The sequence below is a fragment of the Argiope bruennichi genome, chromosome 8, assembly GCF_947563725.1.
Source record: "Argiope bruennichi chromosome 8, qqArgBrue1.1, whole genome shotgun sequence".
Lineage (NCBI taxonomy): Eukaryota > Metazoa > Arthropoda > Arachnida > Araneae > Araneidae > Argiope > Argiope bruennichi.
Window position 1 is genome coordinate 10,555,817 of NC_079158.1, and position 24,191 is coordinate 10,580,007.

The 24,191-nt window shown below is 32.4% G+C and overlaps 1 protein-coding gene across 1 annotated transcript in view; it reads left to right on the plus strand.

Annotated features, from left to right (window-relative positions):
- The first annotated feature begins 7,905 nt into the window (after positions 1-7,905).
- The window catches only part of LOC129981400 (transcriptional repressor scratch 2-like), a 47,999-nt gene continuing 31,713 nt past the window's right edge, over positions 7,906-24,191 (plus strand). Inside the window, exon 1 of the mRNA XM_056092232.1 lies at positions 7,906-9,863. Within this exon, the coding sequence (XP_055948207.1) occupies positions 9,737-9,863 (127 nt within the window). The 5' untranslated portion in view covers positions 7,906-9,736. The remainder of the gene's footprint in view (positions 9,864-24,191) is intronic.

Sequence of the window (24,191 nt, forward strand, 5' to 3'; positions counted from 1 at the left end):
AACTGTAGGAATGATGGAGAAAATTGGTTAGAATAAATTTAAAAATATATATATATATAAAAACAATTGTCGGCTTCGAGCCTCGAACTGAAGACCTGCAAAACTAATTGCCACACTCTGACGATCCAGCCTCCAAGCTTTGTACCCCGAGCTCTTCTGAAAGGTCTAAGATTCTCATTACGGCTGCCCAGCAAAATTTTTTATACGGTGTCAATCTGGTTTAAAAGCACAATGCTAAGAATACGAATGAATTCTGAGCATGTGCGTGAACTCGGCGACTAAAATTTCAAATAAATATAGAAATTTTTTGAAATTAAATTCTATTTTTGACGTATATGACTTGGAATAATTCACTTTAACTGTAGGAATGAAGGAGAAAATTGGTTATAATAAATTTAAAAAAAAAAGAAAAATATATAAAAACAGTTGTCGGCTACGAGCCTCGAACTGAAGACCTGCAAAACTAATTGCCACACTCTGCCGATCGAGCCACCAATCCTTGTACCCCGAGCTCTTCTGAAAGGTCTAAGATTCTCATTACGGCTGTCCAGCAAAATTTTATATACGGTGTCAATCTGGTCTAAAAGTACAATGCTAAGAATACGAATGAATTCTGTGCATGTGCGTGAAATCGGCAACTAAAATTTCGAATAAATATAGAATTTTTTTTTCATTAAATTCTATTTTTGACGTATTTGACTTGGAATAATTCACTTTAACTGTAGGAATGATGGAGAAAATTTGTTAGAATAAATTTAAAAATATATATATATATAAAAACAGCTGTCGGCTTCGAGCCTCGAACTGAAGACCTGCAAAACTAATTGCCACACTCTGACGATCCAGCCACCAAGCCTTGTGCCCCGAACCCTTCTGAAAGGTCTAAGATTATCATTACGGCTGTCCAGCAAAATTTTATATACGGTGTCAATCTGGTCTAAAAGCACAATGCTAAGAATACGAATGAATTCTGAGCATGTGCGTGAACTCGGCGACTAAAATTTCAAATAAATATAGAAATTTTTTGAAATTAAATTCTATTTTTGACGTATATGACTTGGAATAATTCACTTTAACTGTAGGAATGAAGGAGAAAATTGGTTATAATAAATTTTAAAAAAAAGAAAAATATATAAAAACAGTTGTCGGCTTCGAGCCTCGAACTGAAGACCTGCAAAACTAATTGCCACACTCTGCCGATCGAGCCACCAATCCTTGTACCCCGAGCTCTTCTGAAAGGTCTAAGATTCTCATTACGGCTGTCCAGCAAAATTTTATATACGGTGTCAATCTGGTCTAAAAGCACAATGCTAAGAATACGAATGAATTCTGTGCATGTGCGTGAAATCGGCAACTAAAATTTCGAATAAATACAGAATTTTTTTTTTCATTAAATTCTATTTTTGACGTATTTGACTTGGAATAATTCACTTTAACTGTAGGAATGATGGAGAAAATTTGTTAGAATAAATTTAAAAATATATATATATATATAAAAACAGTTGTCGGCTTCGAGCCTCGAACTGAAGACCTGCAAAACTAATCGCCACACTCTGCCGATCGAGCCACCAATCCTTGTACCCCGAGATCTTCTGAAAGGTCTAAGATTCTCATTACGGCTGTCCAGCAAAATTTTATATACGGTGTCAATCTGGTCTAAAAGCACAATGCTAAGAATACGAATGAATTCTGTGCATGTGCGTGAAATCGGCAACTAAAATTTCGAATAAATATAGACATTTTTTTAAATTAAATTCTATTTTTGACGTATATGACTTGGAATAATTCACTTTAACTGTAGGAATGATGGAGAAAATTGGTTATAATAAATTTAAAAAAAAAAGAAAAAAAGAAAAATATGTAAAAAAATTTGTCGGCTTCGAGACTCGCACTGAAGAACTGCAAAACTAAATGCCACAATCTGCCGATCCTGCCACCAAGCCTCGTAACCCGAGATCTTCTGAAAGGTCTAAGATTCTCATTACGGCTGTCCAGCAAAATTTTATATACGGTGTCAATCTGGTCTAAAAGCGCAATGCTAAGAATACGAATGAATTCTGCGCATGTGCGTGAACTCGGCAACTAAAATTTCGAATAAATATAGAATTTTTTTTTAATTAAATTCTATTTTTGACGTATTTGACTTGGAATAATTCACTTTAACTGTAGGAATGATGGAGAAAATTTGTTAGAATAAATTTAAAAATATATATATATATAAAAACAGTTGTCGGCTTCGAGCCTCGAACTGAAGACCTGCAAAACTAATTATCACACTCTGCCGATCCAGCCACCAAGCCTCGTAACCCGAGCTCTTCTGAAAGGTCTAAGATTCTCATTACGGCTGTCCAGCAAAATTTTATATACGGTGTCAATCTGGTCTAAAAGCACAATGCTAAGAATACGAATGAATTCTGCACATGTGCGTGAACTCGGCAACTAAAATTTCGAATAAATATAGAAATTTTTTTAAATTAAATTCTATTTTTGACTTATATGATTTGGAATAAATCACTTTAACTGTAGGAATGATGGGAAAAACTGGTTAAAATAAATTTAAAAAAGAAAAATATATAAAAACATTTGTCGGCTTCGAGCCTTGAACTGAAGACCTGCAAAACTAAGTGCCACACTCTGCCGATACAGCCACCCAGCCTCGTAACCCGAGCGCATCTGAAAGGTCTAATGAGCTAGTCTTTCAAAAGCATTTTGGCATTAACAACTATGGGGGTTTGAGAATTTACACTACTTCCAACCTTAATATCAACTATCTTCATTGATGTAGCTGATCACCAAAGGTTGCCAGTTTCAAATAAATTTTTGAAAATAACCTCTGAAATAAATAAGTGTATAAAGATATGTATCTTCTATGTACAAAATATCTGCTAAAGACATTCTATAATAATTTAACTCGAGAATGGAGGAAACTATTGCTATAATCTTTGTGTCATGGAATAAAGAGGCCATGAGTTATGTGTTGAGATCAGATACAGAGTTAAAAGGCGTTCCTATTTAGAAAATGGTGCAACGTTCTTGGAAAAGTGTGTTATTAAATAATTGAGCATCTTTTATTTAGTACGAAAAGACACCTTAAGCACAATAATGGTAAAAACAGAAAAAATGAGCATTTTTTTTTTGTATTAGATAATGCATTATGCAACAGGAAATCCAAAAAAGAGTTTCCAGATCTAACTGATGGAGAGCCCTGAAAAGGAAGATATATGTTGATAACTAAGTGCTCTGTTGCATTTCTAACGTTTCTGCTTTTCTGATATATTGGAATTCACGACGAAGCAAATGCGCATTTTATACGTTTTGTTCTTAGTATTATTACATCCAAAGTGTCTTTTCATACTATATCAAAGAGAATCTACAGTTTCGTAACTGACCGCCCCCCCCCCGTAACATGTACTGTCCTTGACATAGGTAACTGCTGTTTGCCACGAGGTGGTAATTAACCAATCTAACCGTGTAGTGTATAGTCACTTTACTCTACCTGTACATTAACTGGAAAATGGATAGAATTACTGCACAAACTTATATATATATATATATATATATATATATATATATATATATATATATATATATATATATATATATATATATATATATATATATATATATATATATATATATATATATATATATATATATATATATATATATATATATATATATATATATGCTCTATATATTGTAGCAGTAAATCTTACATACCATGAGCTATTTCAGTTTTTGATCAAAAATAAAGTTAACCACAAGTGATAATATTAATATTTTCAATAACTCTCCACTTTCCTCTCCCCTACCCCAAAAAAATTCACATTCTCACGCCTTCCATGCGAAGTTTAATCTTTGAGCAGCCCAATAAGACTAAAAAAAAATCCTAATACTATTTTGTGATTCGAACATTTCATTTCATGCACATTGAGAGTAGGGTCGGTTCCCTTCTTTTCAGAACCCCGCTGCATTCGGACGGGAGACAAAATAGGATGGGGAGAGGGAGGTGTAGGGGGAGGGGATAATGGGGTGCATGAGTCAGAGATGTCTCATTTGGTGATGGGAGTGGTGGAAAGACAGTACAAATACCAACTCTAAAGATGAATGTTGCCGACTTAAAAAACTTCATTTTAAGCTAGACAACACATGAATATGTTGTTTAGTTATAAACATTCTTGTGTATTATGTGGTATAATAAGTATATATATATATATATATATATATATATATATATATATATATATATATATATATATATATATATATATATATATATATATATATATATATATATATATATATTATTTTTGATTGGAAATAAGAAAATTATATTACATAACAAAGACTAATGCTGCATCATTTACAATTAAAGAGCTTGCAAAGTAACGAGAGAGTAGTTGTACAAGTAGCCTGAAAAACATTAAATGTTAATAAAGTAAAAATGAATTTAATAAAGTAATAAAGTAAAAATGAATTTTATGAATGATTATAAAGAGAACAAAAAATACCAAGATACATCTTATTTTTATAATTCATAATTATAATTTTAATTAATATATTATATTTATTTAATTAGTATTATATTATTATAATTAATATATGTCATTGCATTTATGAATTATTCAGTTTATATATATATATGCGAAAGTATAGGCCTACAACTGGTTAACTCTTTGACAGATTTGGCCTAAATTTTGATATGAATCTACATTTTAATTGCTAGGCCTGTGCACCAAATTCTCTCTATACAGCTGCTTACGTTTTTTGTGGTTATGATGTTCATTTGTATTCGAATAGCCAGACAGACCTTATTTGAATAGATTTCCTTTAAAATTTGATAAAATTTTAAATACGAGAAAATAATAAAACGTAAATACGAGAAAAATCAGTTTATTACTTTATTAAGCATATTTTTGATGAATCAAATCCCTAGTGGTGTTTGTTACGCTGTTCCAAATTGATCTATGAGAGGATCTTTCATATTATATAGCTTTCTGTTCATTTTTTTTTTTTTCATTAATGAAATCGTTAAAAGGAAAAAAACTATAAGGCATTTCTATATTAATAAATTGCTCTATTTTTACTAAATGAAACTATTTTATATTTGGTGCAGAATTAATTAAAAAATTTCCGATAATTATTTTATTACACACATAAACACATACACACTTATATAACTTATGCCTCTTATTAATAATTGTGAAAGTGCAACCGTATCCTGATAAAATTACAGCAATAATTGAATATTCTTTTTAACTTCATTCCTAGACGTAAAAAATGTGTTCCAATTTTCTAATACTATTGAAATATCTGAGACTGGATCACAAAGAGTTTTGCTCCATATTTTTTACAAAACTACTAAAGGTGGAAGCGAAATTCCGATGGATGAATGTCATGTCAACCAAAGATATATGTTTTGAGAACTGAATTGGACGGATTCCGGTTCAAATTCTAAATGGTGAAGAAACTGTCACTGTATGAGCCTATAAGTAAGTACTAAAAACAGATATTCAAAGTCAAAGGATTATTCAAAGTCAGCGAATGTTTTGCTGTGCCGTTCAATCAGTAAATTTCACCTTTACTTGCTGGAATTAATTCATAATTGTTACCGATCACTCTTGTTTATGCTTGTTATCCCAGTTAAACAGTCTTTTTGGATGGTTAACTGCTTCTTTTTTCCCCCTCCTGGCCGTTTGGAATCACCTGTCTTTTGTGAAATCAGCATTCGATCGTTACAAGAGAGCTCAGTTGGAAAGCGACTTCTACAGAATTTCTTTGCTTTCTCTCGTAATTAATTTCACCAGCTGAACTCTTTCCTCTATAAGAACACTTGCGTAATGTTACCTTTCTTCCGAATGATAGGATCGGAATTTTGCGTAAAATTAAATTGCTTATTTTGAAGAAGCACATTCATTAAGCAATAAATTTATGATTTATCTACAATAAATGAAGTCTAAACGCTGTACCAAACTTCATATTGCTGACTTGTTTAAAAATAGCTTATTTTAAAAGGAGCACATTCATTAAGCATATAGTTTAAACTTTATCTAAAATAAAAAATTCAATTGCGTAGTTCCAAATTTCATTTTTCAAATTTATTTTAAAATCATCGTGCTTATTTGCACAAAAAAGAATGGAATGAAATGCAGGACTACCTTTTGATAAATAAATGTGTTACAAAGCTCGAATTCGGAAACAAATCTGATGTTTAAGCTACTGAACCAAAATGCATCTATTTTGTTTAGTTCATTCTTTTAGTAATCATTTTACATGCTCGTGGGTAGGTACGGATCTCACCGAAAATATGCAGAGGAAAAAACGTGAGCAAATAAGAATACTTTATAAATGTTCGAAATGTGTGAGTGTTATGGATGATAAAAGATTTGGAGATGTTAAAATGTACAGTTTCCTTTGGTCAGTAGCGCGAGCTACTTTTCTATAAACTGATTAAGTTTTTACATTCTTCGTATTTCTTTCCGTTTTTTCTTTTTATCAGTATTTAATTGTTACAATTTAGCGTTATTGCATTTTATTTATCAACGAAATCATGCTATCAGTATTTTTTAGATGCAAATTCAAAATAATTAAAAACGTTTTATGCCAATCACAAATTTTCTCGCCTGGTGAGAATTGGGAATTCAACAATTGAAATGAGAATCAGCGAAAGAAATTGCATTCCAAAGAAAACAGAACCGTCACCTTCATTGACGAGGGCAAAATTGTGTTTGTATATTTACACACTCTTCGAATCATACATAATTCATCATGTACAAGCTGTGGCTTGTACAGGATAAATTATGCAACTAAAACAACGCGATAGTTATTTACAGAACAAAACTGCATGACAGAAATTAAAAATAATTCAGTTAAAATAATAATGATATGCAGAAATTTCACATTTATTCCCATGTCCATTTGAAGATACAATTAGAATTGAATTATTTTCCTTTTTATTTATTTATTTATTTCGAAATAATGTATAAGAATCCTGCAATGGATTGGTATAAAGCGTCCATTCCATGATCCTTCCTTTAAGGGGCAAGACCTAAGACCTTGCGCTATTTTAAGAATGATCTTGTGCTTTCATTTTATGTTCTTGAAAATATTACGAATCAAAAGGTTCTCTCGTTTAAGTTTCAGAAATTTTTCTTAGAATTTTTTTCAGGCTTTAAATTTGATGGCAGATGAATAGTATCTAGATTTTTATGATTGACAAAATTTATTTATGATTATATAGAATGAGTTCTATAATTTTTTTCATCATTTTATTTGAAGTTACCTTTAAATTTGAATATAAACTTTTTCTGTAAACCAAATGCTGAAACTCCTGAAGGTGACTCTTTAGGAAATATTTTGTAATATTGTCTGTATTACTTTAAAAATGGTTTTCATTGGTTTTAGATTATGACAATTAGAAAAAAAGTCTAGTTTTGTAAGTCTGGGTAGTAAAAAGTGACCCGACATTTAGTTTGCATCCAATAGCTGAATTTGGCTATACCTACGAAGAGCTGAAGTTAGTTCAAGTTTTGACGATCTAAATCTAATATAAATTTCATCCGTGCGGATCGTTGCATTCTTGAGTCGTTCAAAAAATAATTTTATCAGGCTCCAGAAAGCAGGGAAATGAAGCTTTTTTGCAATTGCAAAATTTTCACTTAGGGTAATTGGAAAATCGAAAGAGAGAAGAATTATGATTTGAGTCAGCATTTTGGATTTTCAATCATTAAAATCTCTCTGAAAGGACAACGCCGCATGGATGGCAAATTTCAAACGGCAGTGGTAAGACAGATTTCCATTCCCCCCTCATTACGCTCCATTCTTTTACGTTCGCACTGCGCTTGCGCAAGGCCATCCGAGGGCGCGCACGCAGAAAACGATTTTTAGAGTCGTAAGAGCGGCCGCCTCGCCATGTCGTCCGTACTGCACTCTTCCCGAAAGTCCCCCGCCACCCCCTTCGTCATCCATTTGGAACGACCTCCGCTACAAACCACCCGTTAGCTAAAGGGAAGCAACAAGTCCCCCAGGCCATGTGACAGCAACGAGCATGTGACGATTCTCCATCGCCCTTTCCACAAAGCAATAATGAAGTAGTGAGAAAACTGGACCAAATATATTCTTCTAGCAATAATTTTTCTGGGTGTGCGCATGTCAGAAAAAAGTGATTCAGAAGGCATAAGTGTAAATATTTGCGCGTTTTGTGTTACTCAAGCCGCCAAAATGTGCCTGTCATTTCCCCTGCACCAAGCAGTTCTCGCGAATCTTCAGGGCTGAAAATTTGTTTGGGGACAGCAGCGAAGGCCATCGATTGGAGGCGTATTCGCAAACATCGGAGTGAAGCTGAAGTAGGAATGTTTGTTATTAGCAACGATTTTTATTTCATCGTCAGAAGCAAATTCTTTTGAATGTGCAAGAAATATTTTAACAGTAATGAGCATGTTTGCCGGAAGACGGTAAACAGAGAAAGTTTTCTGGCCTTTCAGTCTGAAATAGTGAAGCAGTATTGGACGGAATAAGTTGCATTTCCACAATTATTGTTTCCACGACCGACATCTCAGCTCCCTTAAGAAACCTGAATAATTCACGATTTTTTTTATTTGAAGAAAGAATAATTGTGTTAGTACTTCGATATTTGCTTTTGTTTAATCAAATATTCTAAAATAACTTTTCTGCTAAAATTTTAAGCAAATGCCATTTTGATTTTTATTTGACTGAATTTATGCACTTCTGCTTATGCTTCCGATTTGATCTTTTTCCCACTTTTTTTTTTTTTTTTTACCTTGAATATTAAATAATTTTAGTTCAAAAGGTGGATTATTTACAATATACATTCAAAAATGCTGAAAGTGCTTCTATGCAGAAAAGAGTATGAATATTTTTACTGATGAAGATATTTCATATTGAATTATCGCTTTTTAACTTAATCCAAAATAATAAACATGATGCAATTTTGCTTAAGTATGGAAATTTTATCGCATCTTCTCCTCAGGAGATCATTGATGTAATGTCATTTCATAGATGCACATCATAGAGACGTTTAAAAAGTCATTTCTCATCACTAGAAAAGTTCATTGAAGTGTGATATTTCCAGACATATTTGAAAAGTTCTGCTTCATTTGAAACACACTGTACCTCCAGCAATAAACCCGCAAATGATCAACGAATCTATACAATTCACTCATTTCAATTTGTCCTGTCTCTGAACAGTTGTTTTTAAATAGATTGCCCTGAAATTATGTCCAGCATTATTTTTCTACCACGTTTAGCAACACGAAGCGATTCTGGATTACTAATCTGTGGTGAGTCGTATTAGACTGACGCATCTCTCCAAATAATTTACTACAAGTTTTACCGAGCCGTGTTTGAGACAGAATTGTGCTCCGGATGAATTAAATGTCATTTATCATAAAGACAAAACTCCATTTCGATTTCATATTTGTATCCATTGTCCTGACAAGTGAATTGTGCCTCGAGTTCTATAAGTTCACATCAGATATTTCCTAAAGACTCTGAGAAAAAATTCCTTTTATCATTCGCCTGAGTGCTTTCGATAGGTGCGGAAGAAGTTCGGTACGTTCACAAGCCATTAAGAAACTGCTGATGGCTCATTCAGTGTGTTATCTGTGATTTCTTCTAGTTCTCCAGTACTAACAGATTGAAACCCCGACGTTGATCCATCAAATAACTACATCATCAACATAACTCCTGTTCCAAATTGTGATCTTGCTGCTCAAAAATGCCACGTTCCTTCCTGGTGAAGAAGGTGAAGCCCCCTGTCGATCACAATAACAGGTGGCCATACCACGAGACCGGAGACGATTCTTCAATCACGACGCCAGAGTTCACCATTCACTACACAAGTGGTAAGACGACCAGGTTTCTGCGTTTTTTTTTTTTTTTTTTCTCTTTATAATGCAAATTATAAAAATAAAGTAACGATTTGCAAAAAGAACGAAACTTGGAAAATGCTGACCGAAACTGATAGTAATACAGTAAAAATTCGATATGCTCAAAAATTCATAAAAACGGAATCTAAAAATGTACATAGTCGAAAAAAAAAAAACGGATTTAGTTTAAGCTAAAAATGATTTATTTTAAATATGCATCTATTTTTTATAAATAATACATAATTCAAAAATATATTTAATTTTATTAAATATAGTAGCAATGATTAAGATTAAATTCTGATAACTTAATAAATGATTTCCATTAAGGAGTAAATAATTTGATAAAATGTTTACAGTGCATTCTAAACAAAGAACTTTAAAAGAAACAATACAAATCACATTTAATGTTTTAAATTTTACCGTTATTATTGAAGTTAAAAAGTCATTGAAATTGCTCATAAAATTATTTGTTTATTATAATCTTCAATTTATTATTATCTTATCTTCAAATTTATGCAAAAAATTATTATTTTATTAATTAAAATTATTTATTGTTTGTTCATTTATTATGTGCTTTTTTTTAAAAAAAAAATGTTTAATATGAAATATAAATGCTATTTTTAATTTAAACATATTTTTTTTCTTGTTGAACGAATAGTTTGTTTCTGTTAACATTTTTCCTGCCTCGCAACGAGTTCATTTCCTTCCAATTCCTAATTGCAAAGTAAGCAAAAATGTTCTTGACTAAGGAATATTTCACGAATATCGCTTAAGGAACATTTTTGCGTGGCGGGTTTCCGAAGCAATCAGGTTCACTAAAAATTTTTATTAGCTTAGTTGTTACTAAAATGATTTTGTAAACAGTGCAAGTTGGTGAATTATAAAAAATTAGCATAATATTAATACTTTGTAAGATATTATTTGCCAACTATATATCTGTTTCACAATGGCAGAAGATTAACAAATATTAACCAAAAATTCATTATAAAAAGGCTCGTTTAACAGTATTTATAAATACCGAACATCCATTCATTGTTATAATGGTCTATAATATTATATGGAAACAAGGATGTCTCACGATCATGAGATAAATAATACAATGAATAATGATATACACTTTCACAAATTTATTGAAAATCAAACCTACAGTAAATAACTCAAATTCTGATTTACCTAGTGTAAAAATGAATAGCTTATTAAAAGAGGGATCTCATGATGCGAACTTTTTTTTTGCGGGGGGGGGGGGCTGTCGCGAGTGTTTGTTTACTTTCCAGAAAAGTATGAGGAATGTGGATTTGAATAATACAAAAAGGATGTTACACAAAAGTCTGAATTTTTGCTTTCAACAGCTATTGCAAGCAAAAAATAAATTTAAAAGAATGGTTTATGTTCTTCTTAATTTTAGACTTTGAAGCAAAATTCAGAGAACGGATGGCATAACATTTAAAAGAATAATCTGCTTTATTTAACCGAATCGTGAAAAAAATTGGGAATGATAAATCAAGGAATATTTCACAAAATTGAATTATGAAAAAAACAATTGCAAAAGAGACGCAAAATTAAAAATTAACTAAAACATATATATATTTTTTGACATTTTCATTTCCTTGTATTCGAAAAATTTCAGTTTATCTCCTAATCTATTCAGCATAATGCAACACAGTTTGAAGGATGTTGCTTTAATTGCAGACTTTCATGAAAATTTCTTTATCGGAAATCGTCTGCCCATGCGAGTATATGTAACTTAATAAGTTAAAAATGCAACAAGTTGGAAACCAAACATATAAGCTTCGATAGAGAAATTTGATATGTGGTCAAGATGCATCCAATTTTGAGTGACAGAAAAGGGGCGCCACATTCTTACCTCTGTTTTTTCTATGAAACTGATATTATTATATTGTTTGAGAATACGAAATGGGGGAACTCTTGCTCTTTTGGATATAATGGCAGATCAAAGTAATTTTTTTTTTCGCTTTAAAAGTTTTCTTTGCCCTTAATTATCATTTTATACCTCGATTCCCAAAACATTTTTTCAATTTTTATTTATTTATCTTATTTATTTACTTTTAGTCATTTGACTTTTTTATTTTATTTTATTCAATTTTTTTTGGTAACATGTGGTAACAGACTTTACTGCTTATCTCCCTTTAGTTTTTATCTTTATATATATATATATATATATATTATCGCATCCAGGACATGTGTTAATGTCTTTTAGGGAAGGAATGATTCTTTACTCATAAATTACAAATTTGTAATGAGCTTATTCTAGTGTAGCGCACATTATACATACAATAGAGTATAAAATGCAATCAGCATATTAAGTTTGTCTTTTTTCATTGCGTTATGAAGTTGCTTTTCCCATTTACAAAACTCATGAAAATCCATTCCAATAGTGATTGGAAGGGATGAGGGGAAAAGATGACAGGTTCATATTTTTTATTCTCTGTTCCATGAATTTAATAGCAGATTTTGATTTTGGATGTTCCACTGTACTTTGAGGGTGTTTTTACTGCTTGATGTGTGTGCAGCGAAACATTCTGTTTGGTAATTTTGTAACAAAATTTGGTAAGATTAATATTCTGCTACCAAATTTTTTCCTAGAAATTTGGTAACAGAATTTTATGAGCAATTGACTTTCTCAATGTGCCTCAATTTAACTTTCCACATTTTTAACATTTCGTTACGCGCAAAATCGATAACAATAGTTAATTTTTTTACAAAAACTTCTTTAGATTCCTTAAATAAAGTTCAGATTTTTTTTTTTTTTTTTTTATCGTTTCTTCTATTTTCTTTTTACTTTTTCGTAAACGAAATTTACAAAGTGTTGAAATCGGGGGAAAAAATGGAACTCGAAATTTTGACAAATCTCCCCATTTCAGATTTCTCTGAATTTGTCAAAAATATATTTTTGTTATTATGTCTGTTTGTTAATACGAGAACTCAAAAACGCTTTGAGATAGACGGATGGAAAGTTGTGGAAGTTATACTTACATGAAATTTGTAGATTTATGTCAAATTGTGCACAAAATCTATCCTCAAAAAGTCTGTGTGTCCGGCTGTCGGATTACAGTTGAGCATGACAACTGCAAAACTTAACAGTCAGTTTAATAAAATTAGGTATATAGATCTGGCATTTAAGTTCAGGAGTGCCTTTAGTGCCAGATCTATTTTCAGCTTACCACTGTTCAAAATAATGAAAATCGTCTCTTATGTGTCAAACAGGTACGTAAACATATTAAAACTTTAAGTGACAAAGCAATAGTAACTTTTAACCTTAAAGTAAACTTTTATTTCCTTTCTCTTATACGAAGTTAAAACATATTGGTAATTGTTAGGACATTTCACTTTGAAATTATTATGCCTGTCTGTCATTTTATAAATGTGGTAACTCAAAAATACTGCGTATCAGACGCAGATAATTATAATAAATTTGGCATGCGGTCTTTACAACCCTTTTACAGATTTTTATCAAATTTTGAAGGAAATTTGCGATGATAAAGTTTGTTAGTCTGCTGTGTTGCACGTGAACACGTTGACTAATATTTGTGCCAAGAGAGTTACGGGAAATCGTAGTGTTGCGATTAAAATGGTTGATACGCATCTAAATTTAGGTAATACCTATATTTGTGTATATTTTAAGCACGATCATTCAACCATGCAACAAGCTAACAAAGAGCGAGAGAGAGAGGGAAAATTCAGACCTTTTCAAATTTTAGCACGATTTTAACGATTTTTTTTTTCATTGTATGATAATAACGATCGAGCCACGTCATTCAGAGGCTAAGGGAAGAGCACCCTCCCCCCCCCCTCCATTGAAAAGCTCTTTCTCCCCTCGTACGTGAGGGAGGGAAATCATTTCGTATCACGGTGGAATCAACAGGCCGCGATTCAAAGGCGATCGATATAGCTCAGCCAGATGTTCCTTCGTCGTGTGCATTAGCGACCTCCTCACTCAGATTTATTTTTAAAAAATCCGACATCCAAATTTTGTGGCTGGATTTTAAACACTTCTTTTCGAAATAGAGGAGGAGAAAATATTGAGATGTCAAATAACCGATGTTAAGTCTTTGATAGATATCCGACATTTTTTTTATCGGGAAATATGGAGACTCATCAAAATCTCGATGTCGATTGCTAACTTTTCTCATCTGAACTTCCTATGGGAGAAAGTAAAAAAGGCAAGTGTTGTTTTGCAGATCGTAATTTATTACATCGAAATAAATTTATTTGTTAACAATATCGAAAATTATAGAATTCTTTTTTTTTAAATCTAAATAATTTGCAAGATCCTTTTTTTGAATGATTTGTAAGATCTTATTTTGAACTAGCCGAGTACATCAGTTGCCCTTTATTTTTATGACCATAACCCCATGGATGACTGGAATAATGTTTTGAAAAAGACAGAATATTAATTAATAGCCCTTTATTCCTGGAATACTGCTAAAATTTACTACAATAATGCAGAAATTAAAAGTACAGTAATTTTTTTTTCAATGCATTTCATACCTTTGTAAAGCCAACCTCTCTTTTCAGGAATTCTGAGCATTTAAATTTCTTTCAGTGAAAACTATTGATGTAAATATAGCATAAAAAATATTTTGGGAAAAATTCCATGCGAAATAAATCCTTATCATTAAAAATGTAGCTTTCGAATTTTAAGATGATGTAAAAAACCTTTTTGCGCGATTTTCAGACGTTATAAGCATTAAGAACACTAAATATTTCTTTTAAATTTTAATTAGTTAAGATTCTAATTTGAACTTTTAAGAAACTGTACTAAATTTCACAGTGGTAATCCAGCTGTAGTGTGCACACAATTTTTCTTTATTAGTAGTGAACTGGGGGCCTTTGACGATCAACTGGGGATACTGTTAGTATCAAATTTCTATGAAATCTCTGAAACATAATTTGATATTCATTCTTTTCCCAACAAAGATTTTTTAAGCTGCCTCAAGATTGGTTGTTTCAGTTTTTTTTTTTTTTTTGTTTTTGTTTTTTTTTTGCGCAAGAGCCATTTTTAGCAAACTGCACCAACTATTTATAGTTCAAGATTCAAATTGCTATAGGCATTCGTTATATGCACGAACAATTTAAATGAATCGTCCGATGACTTTGAAAAAAATTATCATTTACTTAACTGCTTACTACTAATCAAACATTATCATTAGTGATTGATTTTTTTATTCTTCACGTTGATTGTGCAAATAATAGTGAATTCCTTCTTCTGTAACTTAAAAAAAATAAATCTCGTGGTTATGCATTTAATGAAACAATAAAAATGATTGAATTTCATCAACGATTTGCAATCGAATAAAGAATTATGCGAAATTCTGCAAAAATATTTTTATAAAATTTTAAATTTTTATTCATTAATATTTTCGGGATTTTTACTCAAAAACTCCAAATTCTCGCTAATTTTCAATAAATTAAAATTTAAAAAATTCATTTGATGTAACCAGTTCCAAAGTTTATTTATGCTAAATCTCAGTTATAGATTCAGAGATATGTCTTATAGAGCGCCAACACAGGCACGCATTTTTTATTAATAATAGGTAATATAATTATTATTTCGTAATCTGAGAAATTGTTACAAGTGCTAATTAATAAAAGAATACACTAGTCCTTATTCGCTTCCAAAAGTAGTAGATTTTGAACAAGATGAAGGTAAAAGTATATCAGTAGTTTTTTAGTGGCATCTACATTCAGAAGCCAAGGGATAAATTTTATATCTGCCTCCGAAACCCTTATCTCACACCTGTCTTCAACAGCGAATTAAACGCAATTGAACACGGTCTCGAAGCGATTCTCAATGAAAATGACTTGGGACCTCTGGATCCTTTCGGATAACCGCAGATCCTTTCAACACCTCCACAAATGGATCACAGTAGGAGATAAAAACAAGTATTTCTATCTTTCTCAAGCTCAGGCTTATTTCAGAGTTCCATGATGTTCATTTTCAGTGATCCCTTCGTACGTTGACATTTACGGCAATGAGCGTGCAGATAGCTTGGCCAAAGAGGGCTGCAGCTTCTCTAGTTCTTCCTCTTCAGCCCTCACCTTTTTAGAACATCAATCCATAGTTAATGCTGAACTTTCAAGGGAGTGGAAGAAACTACATGGATTCATCTGAGATTCGGCAGGGTAAAGCGCTAGCAAACAACAACAGTGAGTAATACCAAAAACAAATAATCTCTTATATGATTGAAGTAGAAAAACGGTTAAAGGGAAAACAAAGAAGTCATTGGAAGAAAGAAGTCAGAAGTCATAAATTGAAGCTTTGCAGTTGATAGGTTTCTCTCCGACAAAGAGTGCTACACTGATTAAACTATCGTTTGTAAGCATTCAAAAAAGAAAAAAGGTAGCTATTGTGAATTGTTATCTTCTTCATAAGGATTTCTTGGGCCAGCCATTTTTTAGATTTGTGAAACTAATGCTAATTTATTCTGAAGACTTGTAGTATATTTCCAATTGCACTATCGTCGATGCCTGAATTGCTATCACAAGTAGTTAATGTAGATTTAATTGACCCTATATATTCTCTGAATTTTCAAAGATATGAATATATGTAGTTTATTTGCACTCTAGATGAGGCGATGGTATGCTGTCTTACTAATCTAATGTTACATCAACTTTACAGACATTTTTACATATTTTACCAATGTTATAACTCCAGACACCAGTACAAACATTAATGCGGAATTTATTGCGGAATTAAAAAAAGTAATTGTCCAAAACTCTTTATACCGTCATAACCCCAATCCAATGAACTGGTTGTGGTTTGTATTGGGTATTGGGGTATATTTGGCCATGCTGTGCGACATATGATAGAGGTATAGGCTCACGATAGCATTAAAAAATTGTGAATATTCTAAAAAAATATGGAATTATTGTTAAAAATTATAAAATCGTATTATAAAACACATATATCGTTAAAAATTAAAGACTATACTTGCAAAACTATCACAAAGTAGAAAGAATTCTAACTCAGTGAAGGATATACCAAAAATTCATCTATTCGGAAGATTCGAACCAGAAGTTAAAAATGGTAAAAAAAAAAAGTTTTTTTAAAAAAATAATTCTGATAACATAAGGCAAAAAAATCATTACAATCTTTTGTATTGATTAATTTTTATAAATATTTAGGTGTATTGTTAGATGTTAGGAATCTGTGTATTTAATGCTGAAAGATAAAAAATTCTAAAATGAACCCGTCAAAATGGGCTCTTTTTAGTTTCAATGTAACCTTATCAGAGGATGTTTGGTTTATTAATTTTTTTTCATAATAACAGGATGGATATCTTCAACAGTTTTATTGAAATCATAATCTATGGCGTAACAGCTGCATTCCATCATCAATTTTGTTATTCAGAATGCTATCTTTAGGCACACATTCTGAGTCGGAGTTTATAATGGTTGATGATGGATTTGATTTTATCAGTACTTTCGTTGCTTATGTTGAATAGAAACTTTGCTTAATAAGAAAGGTTGAAAACTGAAAAGGCAAGGTAGTCGAGGTTTCGGAATCAGATTCATATTGATTAATAGTTGAAGATTTAAACTGATTTTTATGTTTCTTTTTGATAACTGGGTAAATCCTTTAAAGCTGAAATTTCATCACAAAACGGAACGAAGCAAGCTTCTCAATTTGGTGGATTTGTTGGGTCAAAATTTGAAATGGAATGCATTTTGGAATTGTATGCCCCCCCCCTTTCTTTCTTAAATAAGAATTTATTCAGGAAGTTATTCACTATAACTTTAACGTCTTGGCTCTTTAAATTTGGTTTAGATTATAGAAGCTCAGGCTTTGGGTGTTGTAGATATAATTCTTTTTCGGGATTTTTGAATTTTCGGGTATTTGAAAAGTGTTTAAAGGACAAAGTGGCGAAGAGAAAAAGATGTCAGTACGGTACATAGCCACCTTGGAGGGCAAGGGAGATTCCGCAAGTCGTAGCATGCTTTGCACATATTTGCCTTTATATTGCAGCTGTTGCGGCAATTTATTCCATTCCACTGTCAGGACATGGATAAGGGGGTCCTTGTTTATTAGAGAGCACTGTCGATCAGCAAGATTGCTCCCCAATCTCAATTTTTTTTCAATAAGATTCATATCTGCAGAACGTGATTTCAAGCATTGGATATTCTAGCTCTTTAGATACTCCAAAACAGCGACTGCTCGCTGACGTGCTGCTTTGTCGTCCATGAAAAAAATGTAAGCGTTAACACCACAGGACATTAGTAATTCACCACTCATAGTCCCAGTTGGAAGCACATAGAGGATGTACGGCTATTGAGTATGATACCAGGACATGACACTGCATTTAAGGACACTAATGTCTCTCCTATATACTTGTCGGACTATGTGTTGTACCCTTCTCACGCCAAATCAGTTGGTAATCAAATAAGAGAGAGAACTTAATTTCCTTTGACTAACATATGCAAATCCAATCCTCTACCCTCCAATTGCGATTTGACAACACCATTGGAAACGGGCCGTACAGTGACGTCTGAACAACAGGACGGTGGACGTATAGTACTCCTTACAAACGTCTAGCGATATTTTTTCGGGAGATCCGCTTGCCAGTAACAGAAAATACCTGATTTGCTACCTGACTAACTATGCTGCCTACTCTTTTTTTTTTTTTTTCAACAGCACTATGAATCTATCTTTTACAGGCATCATATTACGAATACGATCCGCCGTGACATTTGCTACATATTACTTTTGCTTAGAATGATTTCCAAAGCCTTGAAACAAACCTTACCTTTCTTTGTGACTGACATCAAACGTTTTGGCTACTTCAGTTTTTTTTTTTTTTTACGTTTGTTTATAATGTAGCCAAGAGTAAAATCATTTAAGGAATATTGGGAAGACATCACGTGGCGAGCAAATGCGGCAATACAAAATTTGCATACTTATAACACATCTTATTGGATTTCGCATTTAGAATAATTTCCACATTTCTTTACTTTGCAATTTGTCTTTCTTGTCATTGCTATTGTCATCTCTCCTTAGTTATTGTCCATCAGTGTAAAGTAATAAATTTCAAGCATCACATGTGTAGCCAGTTGAGGCAAGCACAAAAAATAAAATCTTTCTCTTGTGTAGTAAAAAAAATATATATATATATTGTTTTTGTATAACATCGTGTATATACAGGTCGAGAGCCAAGTTTAAGAATCAATAGAAAGTTGAAAAAAATCCATCTGAATCTGAAATCAGCCATCCAATAGTTTATGTGACCGAAGAAAGAATCCGCGGATTTGTTTCTTTGTGTGTGTGTGTGTGTGTGTGTGTGTGTGTGTGTGTGTGTGTGTGTGTGTGTGTGTGTGTGTGTGTGTGTGTGTGTGTGTGTATTGAAATTTGTTACAAAGGTATTTGTTTTTTATATGAAAGGAGTGCAAGAATTATTCTTTATTGCAAAATTAATTTAATTTCTAACGAATTAAAATAGTAAAATATTTAGGATATTAAATAGTTAAAATATTTCTGCATTAAAATGCTTATTGCTTCAAAATGAATAGAAGCAATAAGCTTTTAACGATTTTACCGCTCATAATGTAACATACAAGAGAAAAATTATGCTTTTCTTTTTTAATCTCGTGGGGGATATAGTATATTTTAGTGGAAAACGAACCATGTATTAAAATCGCATTATGAATAACTTTAAGCTTACATGGATGCCGTGATTATTTTTTAAGTCACTTGTGGTGCATTTAACTTACTTAAAAGTAAATGTTTACAGAATTAGCTAAATTGGCTAATTGGCTCCTCTAAGGCAAGACAAAAGCAGTTTTGACGCAGAGTAGATAAAAATATTTGAACTTTATAAAACAAAGTTAATATTTGAACAAAAAAAATATCGACTAATCTGAGAAAAAGTCGAAGATTAACCAGAACAGCCGTAACGAAGGACGCTAGTTTAAAACTAGGTTATATGGGTCTTTGTGGAACCTATATTCCAAATTATTCTAATCCGAGATTTCAGCTCCATTCACCGGTGTAAATAAGAAAAGTAAAACTAAGTCAAATATCTACCGGAAAAAAGTGGGGGAAAACTTGAATTTGAGAATCTGAAAGAGTTTTTATGTGAGATAACTGGTTAATTTCAATTAATACCGATGATTCATTTTCAAGTGCATTATAATGTCAGTTATGGAGCTGGAAGTTGTCTAACCCAACAAGATTTTGAAGGAAATTTTAGCTCCTGCTGCTCAGAAATTAAACCCCATTCGAAAGAGTCGGAAAGGAAGCATGGATCTGCATTGTACGGCTTAAATAAATTGGATCTCATGAGCCAGAGGTGAAATTATTTTTATAGGAGGGCAGACTGCAGAGGTAGGGTTGAGTGCGGAATAGGAGTTGAGTTGTTTCCTACCTTCTTCGATATTACTACTTTTTGGAGTTGAATTGTTTCCTACCTTCTTCGATAATACTACTTTTTGGAGTTGAATTGTTTCCTCTTGACTGAATATTCCATAATTTCGGTATTGTTTTATTTTTCTGGGACCTTCGGATTGATATTTTTTTCAAAATTCTAGTTTAATTATAAAACCTGAAATGAGTATTGTCCTTTTTCCGTCGGATATTTTGACCATTTCTCAACGTCAATCAATTTGTAATAATCTCATAATATTTTGTTTTGTGAATGTTCTACATTTAATGAATAAAAATGAATGAATGAATCATTCTTCAAATTTCTGAGATTATTCTGAAAATTACAGAAAAAAAATTATGCCTATTTTCCTTGGATCTCTTTTTACAAAATTGCTTCCTTAATCCACGATTCATTTAAATACAATAAATACAATAATGAGTGAAAAAGTAGATTTTTTATGCAAAATTTAAAAGCAATCATATTCATTTTCTAGCATACATACGTTTAAGAGTATTGCGTATAATTGCATCATTTTTGTTTTCAGTTAATTTTTGTTCATCACAAAACGCTCATCCCTGTCAAATGTGCTTTCTCTTTTAACTCGCCAAATCCCTCTGGTAATGCTTTCTATTCCTAAATAAACTTGCTGTGAGATTTACAAAATAAGTTCGAAGCCATCCATGTTAATATGGAATTATCTGTTTTTAAAAAAATTCAAAATATTATTTACAGCGTCAAATTATCACATTGGTGTTCCGATGCATATTTTCATTATAATGACGTCTTTTGAAAAAATTTCAAATTCTTAGTTTGCACGTAATTCTGTTGTACCTCAACAAACTTTTGAATAGCAATTCGCCTTTTCACTTCCAAACAAGTCCACAGAATTTATTCCACTTGCAAATCTGAATCAGATAAGTAAAACATTCTTGTCTTTGATCATGATTTAGTTATTTCTCCGCGAACAAAGGAAGTGACCACGGATGACGATATCAATAATGAGACTCTTGCTCAACGTTAAATGAAAAGTTCCATCATCTTAAACGATGGGTCTTTCCCCTCCCTCCTCCCTCGAAAGTTTCCTTAAACTACATTTATTATGAGCTAAATGATTGATTGGTCTCTTTTTTAATGACAGACAACTTTCTATGAAGAATGTTTAAAGCGCATCCACACAAAGAATTTTTATAGCACTATGTGGGTATTTCTTAAAAGTGAATTTTTTGATTTAATTTTAGCAATTACTTTCAAGTATTGTGCTGTTAATGTTAACAAACATGATAAAGCTTTCTGAGAATGATGTCAACAGCAAGATTCCAAGGGTTTGGTAAATGCTTCAGCTTCATAGATCGAAAAAAAGGCGTCCAACCTTCATTTTGATTCGAAAGACCAACCATTTGATTTTCTGGCACCTGTGTATTAACCGAATGCCAGTGATTAATCGCCGAAGATCGCACTTGCATGCAGTAAAATCGGTAGCTTCACGCCAAGAATTTATTTTGTGTAACTATTGTACGCGAAGTGCATGCAGTTCATATACACGCACTGTTTTTTTAAAAGTACAAAAATCACTGACGGGACTCTTAAAATAAAAATCTAGGCTTCCTTGTGTGGTGAATACCTCGGACGATGAATCTTCAACCTTCGTACAGCTGTTGTGGCGCCATCTACCCGCAACCAAAGTCGTCAGATTCACTTGACGCAGCAAACCAAAGTCGTCAGACTCGACGTAGCAACCCAAAGCCGTCAGACTCACTTGGCGCATCAGCAACCACAAAACGCTCGCCATAACGCTTGGAGCTACTCAACTGGGTACAGGCCTATTAAGACAACAGCTAAATACATCGCCACTCAACATCCATATCGTTCCTCTCACCTCCGACTCACTGGAGGGAGAGTCTGTGGTGAATAGCATATAAGCCAGTTAACAGCTCTTCTACCCGAACAATTGTTTTGGTATAATGGTTTAGTTACTGGACTGCGAACCACAAGGTCCCAGGTCCTATCACATCTCAAACCGCTAAACTTGTCGTTCATAAACTTGCCTATGCTTTTAAGTGAAAGCACGTGAGAAAGTTTCGGGGAGACCATACCTGCGGATTTTAACATACTCTCTTTTACTCTCTCTATCTACATATGGTGTATCTCTCTCTCTATCTAGTGTACCTCACTCTATCTACATTGAGTGCATTAACATGTTAGCTTATAAAAACATGCTCCTCTTTGAGTGTCTGTAGACATGAGCAGAATCCAATAAATGTTCACGAGGAACATTTCCAAATGTCCAGTTAGAAATAAGACCATTTTTTCCCCCATTTGAATGCCTTCGGCATAAAAATTTCAGTTTGAATTGAATTTTGGATCCGTTTTTTGAACATCCGTTTATTTATTTAGTTTTAGTTGCATATAGAAAATTAGTCTTTCTATGCAATCATTAAAATGATGAAAGTAATTATGAAATAATTGCTTTTTAAACCTTCAATAATGGTCCTTTTAAAAAAAATGTTTTTTTTTTTTAAAAAATTTTCATATTTATAAGATTCTATCGAAGAATGGAGCAATTGTAAACGTTTTTAGCTGGATCCGTACTTCCTAAGAAGAAATATCGAATGTTTTTCACGATGAACATTTCACTTTATTTTACGCAATCATAGCAACAGCAATTTTTCACATTATTATTTATTCTAGAATGTATCAATAATTTCTAGGTCCAATTCTTTTACATTTTCTGTCGCTTTCAAGTGCATTAAAGTGAATAAAACTTCTCAAATCGATCGATGTAGCGGAGTTCTATTTTTGAAATTAGAATCTATCGGAGGATGCTCTAGTAAGAATATTTTCATTTCGAGTAAATCTCCGCAGTGCTTAGGCATGCTTTCTGTTTCGAGAATTATTATTCTGGAAGGAAGGTGACGATAGAAAGATGTTGGTTTGAAAAAAAAAATCGTTTGTTCGGATCGTTTGTTTCCGAACAGTGTGTGTGTGGGGGGGGGGAGACAGAAACGTTTCCATGGCAACTGTTGATTGATGGAACAAGTTTTAGGGCGAGAAGTCAGGTGTCAGTATCGACCGTTTCAGGCCACGCCTTTTTTTACTCCCCCCCCCCTCCCTCTTCCTATCCGCTCGATGGCTTTGGCACTAACTTGTTCCGGTTTGATATATCAGGTCGCTGCTTCACAAATCTCTCAGACCGGAATCATTTCGTCTTGTTTTTGAAGGGGATCTAATTCGAGCGTTTAAAGTTCAATTTAATTTAATTTTTGTAGGTAAATTAAATTTTAATTTGGTCTTTTAATTTTTTTAAAACTTATTGTTAAATAAGCGTGTTTAATTCGAAATTATTTTTGTTCATTAAAAAATCTGAAAAGAATATCGTAGAAAATTTTTCGTTTTTCTTAAATGTTTTCAAGGATTTAATACTGATGTAACCTTGTCCCGAAATGACGTTAGAGAATTATTTTTATAACCCATCGATAACCAATTGACGATTTGTACAGTATACGTAACCATATATATATATATATATATATATATATATATATATATATATATATATAAATATGACTGTTGGAAGTTTAAGTGTTGTATTTTCTTATTTAAGTTGTTGATATATTTATGAAATTATATTCAGAATCATTGGGAGTTTTAATTATCGATTAATTTCATTATTTATCAAAATAATAAATATGACAATAAAAACCTTTTGCTACTATTCTTAGATTAAAGCGTGTTTTCATGCTGCGCTCTTCCCACCATCTATACGAACAGAGTGTTTAAACCTCGTGATGCCTTTGGAATGAAATCCGGGAAGTCGAATTTTCATCAAATTTGCAGGTTTCTATCGAATTTTGGATGAAATCTGTCGATGGGAAGCCTGTCCGTGAAGCGTCGATCGATGCAGCTTCAAAGTTCATGATCTCTGGGA